At 61.4% G+C, this 9,436-nt stretch overlaps 1 protein-coding gene across 10 annotated transcripts in view; it reads right to left on the reverse strand.

Moving 5' to 3' along the window:
• Positions 1 to 5,692, reverse strand: part of ESPN (espin) — a 31,814-nt gene extending 26,122 nt beyond the window's left edge. For 6 of the 10 annotated variants that reach the window (XM_060624462.3, XM_060624461.3, XM_060624458.3 and 3 more), the window contains exons 1-2: positions 5,215 to 5,692; positions 2,105 to 2,298 (exon numbers count right to left, since the gene is read on the reverse strand). In XM_060624462.3, coding sequence (XP_060480445.1) covers positions 2,105 to 2,298; positions 5,215 to 5,508 — 488 coding nt within the window. In that variant the 5' untranslated portion in view covers positions 5,509 to 5,692. The remainder of the gene's footprint in view (positions 1 to 2,104; positions 2,299 to 5,214) is intronic. The other 4 variants (XM_060624465.3, XM_078452499.2, XM_060624467.3 and 1 more) reach the window with 2 other exon arrangements.
• Between the last annotated feature and the right edge of the window lie 3,744 nt (positions 5,693 to 9,436).

Genomic DNA, 9,436 nt, shown 5'->3' on the forward strand with positions numbered 1-9,436 from the left:
CCCTTGTGAATAATTCACTGTGCTTCACAGCAGGCCCGGGAGGCTCACGAGAGTGAAAAGCGTGGAGTCACAGCCTCCACAGCCAGGCTGCCAGGGTCCCGGGTTAAGCCCTGTGGCCTGGGGGACAGCCTGGGCCTCTGCCCTCTCCATGCCCCGCCTTGGAGAGCAGGAGTCTCTACCCCGGAGATAGGAGTCTAAATGGGCACTGACCTCCAACCCCCAGCAGGCCTCCCAATTCCCAGCCGCCCCCTCCCGCCTGAGGCAAGCACATAAAAGCATTTTCTTATCAGCCAGGTCACACGCTGCTGCAGGGAACGGGAACGGACCCAAGTCCTCTGACAGCCTCTGTGAGATTTGTAGAGGCCTCTGAGGGGCTGATGGCTCATCAGCCCAGGCCACCTGGCCTCCAAGTTGGCCCCAGGACCCAATCACAGCCAGCATCTGGCATGGCCTGGGAGGGGTCAGCGTTCCCAAGGCCCGGAGGCCGCGATGGTGCTCCATGGCCCGGCCAGTCTTCCCGAGGCTGGGATCGCAGCCCATGGAGGGCTCCAGCTCATCCCAGGCCCCAGGCTTTTCGATGAGGAGGGGTTCAGGGGCCAGCCTGGGGCTCCACCCCTACCCCTCCCGCCCACGTTCCTCACCAGCGCTGCCAGGGCTGGGCTTGGAGCCCTCTCTCAGTTTACACCATTTGGGCTAAGTTGGCATTGCCATTAGCCTGGCTTTTGGGGGCCCATTACGTGTGCCGAGGGAGGCTTATGGGTGCAGAAGGGTGGCCACGGCCCACTCGTCCCCTTCTAGGGCCTCAGCGTCCTCTGTGTCACGTGACAGGGTAGAACAGAAGTGTCGGGACCAGGTCCCCCAGGGGTATTGCTGATGGTGCCAGGTGGGGAGCACTCGAGGGTCTCTGGGGCCCTCCTCTAAATCCCAAGGACTCTGATGTGACCCAAGCCTTAGCTTGTCCAGAGCAGAGAATTCATGCCGAAGTGACACCAGGCGGCCTCTGGCAGGGACGGCGGTGGGAAGTCCCGGCCCGTGCACCTGCTAGGCTCCCACCCACCAAACCAGGCCATGCCTGCTTAGCAAGGCGACTGCAGGCTGAGCTGGGGGTCTTAGGACTGCCCAACGTCACCCCGATGGGGCCAGCCTGCCATGGGGCCATGGGTCCGGGCAGCCCTCCTGCCTCCTCTCTGGCAGCCAGCCACCCTGCAGGCTCCCTCGGGTGTGGAACCAGTGGTAAGGATCGACCCTCTGACTTCAGGGCTGCTCTCCTCCTGAGACTCGGTCCTCTGTCACTGCTTACACCCCAGGCACCCACTTGGACTGACAAAGGCCACTGATCAGAGCCCCCATTTGTCAGGTCCCTGGGGCCACTGTTGTCCCACTCTCCTGAGACAATCCTCTAGGACCCCTGCTTCCCTTCAGATCCACCTAATACTGGCTCCCTCCCTTCCCCCAGGGACCTCCCAGGACTCCCCTGCTCTGCACTGAGCCCCATTCTTCCTCATGCTCCCACCCCACCCTGGGGAGCTCCCAGCTCACTGCTCAGCAGCTCTCTCAGACCTGCCACTCAGGCTGAGGACCCTGGGAGGATTGGGGGCCCCACCTCCCATGGTGGTGGGAATGGGCTGAGGGGCCACAGGAAGTGACAGGTTGCTCTGTGGACGGCCTAATCAGGGGGCAGGAGGAGGCTCCTCCTCCTTCTTGAGTAGGGGTCTAGGAAGCTCTCCCATATCTTCACCCCTGCCCCCATCCCCCCATTAGAATAGTCTCGCAAACTGGCACAGGCCAGAGCTCAAGAGAGCCACACGCGTAGGCTCCCTGGAGAGGAGCATGTGACCTTGGCCCACGTGCCCAGCCCCCCAGGGGCAGCTGTGCTGGGGAACACCTGCTTGCAAAGCTCTGGGGCAAGTGGCTGTGGGCGGCCCGCCAGGAAGGGAAACATTGCAGCCTGGGTAGGAGCTGTCTCCGGCCTGGCCCTCTAGCCACTGGAGTGGCCCAGAAGCGGTCACTCCCCTGGAAAGCTGGAGGGGCAGATTCCAGGCAGTCCCTGGAGGCCTCGCCCACCCGCAGCACCCAGAAGACGGGCGAGGAGGGTTGTCCTTACTCAGGATAGTGCCCGATGAGGAGCCTCAGGGAGGGGAAGTCTCCTTTGGCGGCAGCATAGTGGATGGCCAGGGCGCCTGTGTCTGTGGTCGCGGTGGCCTCCCCACCGCCATGGCGCAGGAGCCATTCCACCAACTCGGGGTGGCCGAAGCGGGCGGCCAGGTGCAGGACTGTGGCACCAGAATTGTCTCTGTCCTGTGGGAGAAGAGCGCATTAGTCCCGACGCCTTGTCCTGCCCCACATCCCGCCGGCCACAGGGGCCGTTCTGTCCTCGGGCACCTAACCGCACCCAGTTCATAAGTGGCACCCATCCGTGCCGGGCTTCCTGAGGCTGCAGGTCACGGCTGGGAACTGCTTGCATATAGTAGACTTTGAGGACGTAGCACTCTCGTCCTCCCTGCCGGAGAAACTGTCCCCCAGATGCTCTGGGGACACCTGAAGGAGTGAGCAAGGGTGGCTGGGGCAGGAAGGGTGGGCTGTGGGGGTTCTACCAAGTTAGCATCAGGACTGTGGGGGGCAGCCCCTGCATCTAACCCTTGGTCCCTCCATTTCCCTCTCCCCAAGTGTCACATGAGAAAAGGCCTCCAGCTTGGTGTACCTTCAATACCCCAACATCAGTGCAGAGAACTGTCCCTCCCGGCCCCCCAGCAGACTCCCTGCTCCTGGCCCAGGGAACAGGCTGTGTTCTTGCTCTATGGAGGAGGAAGCTTCTGGGTACCGGTGGCAGGGCCTGGACAGTCAGCCAACAGTGGTAGGTGTGGGCTCGAGGCAGCCCCTGGGAGGGGCTTGGGTAGGACACCTTCCCCGGCACCCCCGAGGGGGCAGGCTGATGATCACGGCCCGGAAGTACTAAATGTGTCATCCATGAACACCCAGGTGTGTGCGTCTCTGTGGCGGGAGGGGGTTGGCAGGTGCCGCTGATGTTCACCTGGGCTGGAGGAGGAGAATCACAGAGAACACAGAAGTCTGGACTCAAAGGCCGGCGAGTTTGGGAGCGTGGGCACTGGTTCGAGAACAGCATGAGCTCCCGGCACCAAGCACGTGGGATGATGGAGAAGCAGGCAGGGAGGGGGTGCAGAAGCAGTGAGAGGTGGGCATGGTTTACTAGGATCAAGGAAGGGAAGCCCCTCTGCCCAGAGAGAGGCCCTGTGGGGACAGGTGTGTCCAAGGAGGCTTGAGGAAGGTGAATCTCAGAGGCTCTTATAAAACAGGCACAAGGAAAAGAGAGCACAGAGGGGACGGGGGCCGCAACCAGTAAGTCACCAGTCAGCTTCTGGGGGTGGCTGTGGGGCTAGGCAGGAGGCAGGAGGAAGGTGAGGGGGACCAGGCGGCACAGAGGCGGCTGAGCACAACACTGAGAGCCCTCTGTGTGCTGGACCACCCAGGCAGGGGCTGAAGATTGCTTCAGTCTGTCCCCCTGAGCCCGGACCTCTGCATGGGGAAGGGTGGGGGTGGACAGTAAGGAGAGAGCCCGGGTCTATGGGCTCTGGCCTGTCCCCAAGCCTCCAACAGCTGCTTAGGCCCCAGGAGCCTCATGTACTGCGGCCCGCACCCTAAAGCTGCTTATCTCTCTGGGCTGAGGAGGGCCAGGGATCGAGGTCATCCTCCCCCCCCCCCCCTTCCATCCTCAGCACCCAAGCTGGCTGGGGCTCGAGGGAGGGAGACTTGATAAGCCAGGCACAAGGCCACTTGTTCCTCTACCTCCTCTGCAGTGGCCAGGGAGGCTTCCGGCCAAGGCTGGACCCTGGGATGAGGGAGGCGTACCACCTCCCAAAAGAGTGGGTGTGGACCATGTGCCAGGAAGTCCTGATAACAGAGCCAGCCAGCAGATAAGCAATCCGTCCATCTCCCAGGAAGGGTAGGAAGGGGGGTCTTGCCATCCTGAAGTTGGGGGGGGGGGGTTGGTCATCCTTAGGGCACAACCAGCCAGCTCTGGGCCACCCCTGCCTTCTCTCCTTCTACATTCAGTTAACCCAGTGGTCTTGCTAAGTGGGAAATCAGTTCTGGGTCCTCTCTCCAGTGGCTTTTCCCCACAGCTAGAATATCATCCAAATTCCTAGCCCCGGCCTATGGTGGCTTCTCCCAGCACCCTCCCCTGCCCCCCACGCCCCAAACATGCCCTCCTCCTGGCTGTTTCTGCAACAGGATAAGAATGTGTGTGCCTGAGGGCTTTGCACTCCTTGTTCCTTGCACTTAGAACTCTCTGATCGGCACCTGCTCACCTCCTTCTCATCATCCAGGACTCCCTGCAGAGGCCACTCACTCCTAGCCACCTCGCCCAAGCAGCTAGCTCCCTGACACCCCACTGCATGGCCCATTGCCCCAATGGACTGGCAGTTCCAGGAGATCAGGAGCGTGTCTGAATCCCCAAGCCCGGTACCTGCTGGATGCTCTAATGCCAGCAGGAGCGAAATGCAGAGATACACTTAGGGCCGGGAGCTGCCTCCTCCTCCAGCCCAGGAGGGGCCAGGCTTATATCCGCCTGAGGGCCACTGAGTGAGACCAACCAGGTGGGGTCTTGGGGCAGGAAGACTCAGGCTGGGCTGGAGAAGCAACTCGAAGCTGGAAGGGAGGAAGGCGCTGGTGTCCCAGGGTCAGCTAAGGCCCTGGGGAGGCCCCATTTACCACGCCCATCACCCCTCCCCCACGCCCTGGCCTTGGGGACACCTGCATCTCTGCCTTGGGTGGCCTGCCGGGGGGTGGCCCTTTGCCCACCCTCTTCCAGACCTGCTCCCAGGAGACCCGGGCTTCTGATTCCGTGCCCCACCTACACTCCAGGACTCCCCTGGATCAGTGCTTTGCTCTCCTCCCCATCCTCCCCAGCCCTGTCCCAGATTATATACTGGCCCAGGTAAGCCCAATTCCCTCTGGCTCCCCATTACCCAGTGCTCTTCTAGGCAGTGGCCCTAGCTTGCCGGGGCGTCTTGTCTTCCCGGCGCGCTCTCCATCTGGGGAGCCCATCCCACCCCAAGCCCTCTGGAAGGAACTCAGGAGCAAGCTCAGTCGGTAGGTGCCCAATCTCACCCACCCTGGAGCCAAGGCGGCTCTGCGCCAGAGCTCCCCCCCTGGGGAGGAAGCCCCCAGGGCGCCCAGGGAGCCGCGCGGACCCACCTGCACTCCGCAGCCGCCCTGCGAGAGCAGCCACTGCAGGCAGGCGAGGTGGCCGGTGGCGGCGGCGTCGTGGGCCGGCGTGGCTCCGTTGCGCGCGCGGGCCGTGGCGGGCAGGGCGGCCTCCTCCACCAGGAAGCGCAGGCAGTGCAGCTTGCCCGCGCGGGCAGCGTGGTGCACCGGCAGCGCGTCCAGCGGGTCCCGCTGCGAGGGTCTCAGCTGGCCGGCGGCGTGCAGGGACCTCAGCACTTCCAGTTCGCCCTGCCGCGCCGCCTGCAGCGCCAGCGCCAGGGCCATGGTGCCGCCCGCGGCGCCGCGACCCGCTCAGCGCGTTCCCCCGGACGCCATGCACCTGTCCTGCCCGCGGCGCGGCCGTCGGGGCCCTGCGGCTCCGGGGGGGGGGGGGGGGGGGCGGGCCGGAGCGGCTGCCGGCCGGGTCTCGGCCCGCACTGCCTCGCCCGCTCCGCTCCGCCTCCGCCGCCGCGGCGCTCTGGGGCTGCGGGGCCCCCCGCGGGCGCCCGGCGTGAGGCTGGGGCCCGCCCCCCCGCGCCGCCTCGCCCCGCCTCCGCCGCGCCGCCCCGCGGGCTGGCGACAAAGGCCAGTGCGCCCGGGGACTTCTCTCCTGATTTGGCTCACGTATAAATAGAGACCCCCGGAGGGCGGCCAAACTGGGTTCGAATCTGAGAGCCGTCCAGGCGCTGGCGAACAGAGCCCCCAAACGAATTAATTCATCAACCCAGTGCCCACTACCTGCTGTTCCAAGCGCTGGAGACACAAGCCAGCAAATAATTACCACCATTCCAGAGAGTGACGAGTGTCGCCAGCACGGAAATATGGGGTTAGAGAGCGAGTTGTAGGGGCTACGTGGGTGGTCAGGGAAAGGTCCGTCTGAAGAGGTATGGTGGGCTGGGTTTTGAATGATAAGAAGGGGCATTCCAGGCAGGGATGGCTGCCAGGGCAAAGATCCTGCAGCGGGAACAGGCCATACGAGTCCTTGGGGGGCTCTGGGTCTGTTTCAAAGTGGGTGCAACAGGTGCTGGGCCCTCCAGGCCCCAAGAATTGTCCTCAGAGCCTCCTGGAGGCAGAAGAAAGAAGAGGAAGGGGCACGAATGCCCGGTACATTCAGGTTTCTGGGTCTGGAGGCTGTGGGCTTAGCCCCCAGAGCCTCTGTCTGTGGTGTGTGTCGGGGGGGGGGGGGGCGGGTGGTCAACAGTGAGCTTGGGGGCCTGGGGCTGCCAAATAGGGAGAAAGGAAAGTAGGAATGCAAGGGCTGGGGGCAGTGGGGAGATCAGCAGAGCAGTCACCTGGGGAGCAGGGCCAGGACACTTCCCCGAGGGCTCAGGAAAGTTCCAGGAGGCAGGGGGGCAGAACACACGTGTGCCAAACCAGCCTGCCTGCATAGCCAGAAGCCTTTCGTGGGAGCTGGAGGGAGGCGTAGCCCCCTGGACAGGAGGACAAGCTGCCAGAAGGCGGGGGCCGCATAGTTGTGGGAGCGCAGTCAGCACGTCTTGTGAAGTTGAAACAGCCTGTGCCCTTCTTTTCCCAGCCCTCCCCCCCACCCCCTCCCCCTCCCCCACCCCCCACTGGAGCCCTGTGAGGGTTTGCTTCACCCAGCACCTAGCTAGGACCAGCTCAGGGATGCCCCGAGCTGCAGACATGCCGTAGAATGAACCTGCTTCCAGGAACAGTGGGAGTCCTCGTGTGGGACTCTGGGGCTGACACCTGGTGGCGCTGTGCACCATTACCTGCAGGGCTCCGAGGTGCCACGGGAAACCAGAGCTGCTGGGCCTGAATGGCCTGGTGGGTTTCCACTCGTTTCCAAACGGCCAGGACGACCTCACTCCCTCCATGGGACCTGCGACAACTGGGGCCTGGGACCCCTACCCAGTGGTTTGCAGACAAGGGGAGGGAGGGAGGAGTCTTCTCCTGGCATCCTCGATGCTTCAGCTGACTCGATGCCCACTAGAGCTGCCTTTCTCTAGCACACCCAGTGGCAGGCACACCGTGGGGCCTGCAAGTGGCAGGGGGTGCTGTGAAGAGAGAGAGCTAAAATGGCTGGTCTTTGGGGCCCCCCGCCCCGAACCTCCTCCATGACTAAAAATCCCTACCGTTCATGTTCTTCACTCCCAAGGTGGCTCCCCTGGTGCTGAACACCCTCGCGTCTCACACGAGGTTTTGTCATTTGGGGGCCAGATGCGGGTGACGTGCTGTCGCCATGGCAGCAAGGCAGAGGACACACCCTGAGCCTCTCTCACCGTGGACAGGGACAGCTCCATAAAGGTCGCCTGTGAGCAGCCGTCCTCGCTGGCCATCTCCTCAGACCCCTCTCAGAACACCGCCCAAACTCAGGCTGAGACCCAGGCCTTCCCTGTCCTTTCCAGGCTCCACCAGGTCCCGCCTGGCAGCCCCAGGGAGCCCACGCCAACAGGAACACATTTGTGGAAGCCCTTCTGCTTCCCAGGCACTACGCTAAGCTCCGCCTATGCATATGAACTTTAACACAGAGACATTGATAGTTAGAAGGGACGAATCTTACCCTCAAATTGGTTTTAACATAAACGCATCAGAACAGAGATGCACTCGCCCCCACAGGTCTTTGGCTCCCTCCAGCGCAGGGCTCAGTTACACTGCTTTCAGGCACCACCGGTCCCTCTTCTGCGCAAGAGAAGTTCAAGTTCCTCCCTGTTACCCAGCAGCTGGAGGGGACAGAGTATGACAGACTCTGGAATGCCACCTGCCTGAGCCCCACCTATTCTCTAAGCTTCAGGGAAACTGGCAAGTGCATTTTCTGAAAAAGCTGGAGGGAGTTATGTGACATTCCTTTGCTTAACAAGCAAAACAAAAGCGATGGGTTTGGGGAGTTGATGCCCCAGCAGGATCTTGCAAGGGGCTGGGGGTCTTCCTTGGGAATTGGGGGGCACCGACAAAGCGCCAGGCACGGAAGACCACCTCAGAACCTCTGCTCAGAAGTTGAGGAGGCAGAGGGGGGCCAAGCCAGCCAGAGAGCGGGGTCCCTCCCCCGTTGCCTTAGGATTGTCTCTGGTCTCCAGGCCCCAGAGAGGCCTCCCTCCTTGGTCACAGGTGAGGGAATGAGCTGCAGCTGCAAGTTCTCATTCTGGAAGGTGCTGTTAAAAGCCAGTCGGGGAGCCTCCGAACAGCCCTATAGCTCCCACTGCTGTGATGCTGGGAGAGTTCTGTGGGGAGAGCCCGCCAGGAACTTCCTTGGTAGAGATGGCCAAGCTGATCAAATGCTTGGGTTTGGGCATTTGGGTCCAGAAAACGTTCTGAGGCTGCCTTCTTAACAGCAGGATCTGCTTTGGGTGATAACAGGTGGAGGCATATATTTACCTGTGATGGGGTTCTCCTTCCCTTTTTATTTTTTTAAAGCAATTTGGTAGGGATTCTTTAATGTTTATTTATTTATGGGGGGGGGGCAGGCAGAGAGGGAGGGAGACAGAGAATCTCAAGAAGCCTCTGCACCGTGAGTGCGGAGCCCGATGTGGGGCTCCAGCTCACTAACCATGAGATCACGACCTGAGCCAAAAGCAACAGTCGGACGCTCCAATGACTGACCGCCCAGGCGCCCCTGTTCTTCCCTTTTTTTTTAAAATTTTTTTTAACATTTATTTATTTTTGAGACAGAGAGAGACAGAGCATGAATGGAGGAGGGGCAGAGAGAGAGGGAGACACAGAATCGGAAGCAGGCTCCAGGCTCTGAGCCATCAGCCCAGAGCCCGACGTGGGGCTCGAACTTGCGGACCGTGAGATCGTGACCTGAGCTGAAGTCGGACGCTTAGCCGACTGAGCCACGCAGGCGCCCCATGTTCTTCCCTTTTTAATTTCAGATGAATTTTCACTTAATTTCCCTATTTTGTGGTTTGAGCTGCACGTGTAGTGTGCCCATCTTGTGCACCCCATGGTTTTTGTGGGCCACACTTTGTTTGGCAGACAGGATGGGTGATATAAATGGCCACGGCGAAAGGTGGTCATTTCACCTTCACCTGTATACCTAATCTCCACAGCGACACTTATGAGAGAGGTACAATCACTATCCCCATTTTACAGCTAGGGAAACTGAGGCACCAGGAGATTATTGTTGTTTTTTCTTTTTTATGTATCTTGCCTGGGGTAACACAAATGCTCAGAGCACCTCCACTATGCCCTTCAGATGTCAGCTCCCTCCCCACCAGGAGGCTTTTTCTCATCCCCCTTCTGGGCTCAGGCC

Source organism: Panthera onca, chromosome C1, assembly GCF_046562875.1.
Source record: "Panthera onca isolate mPanOnc1 chromosome C1, mPanOnc1 haplotype 2, whole genome shotgun sequence".
Lineage (NCBI taxonomy): Eukaryota > Metazoa > Chordata > Mammalia > Carnivora > Felidae > Panthera > Panthera onca.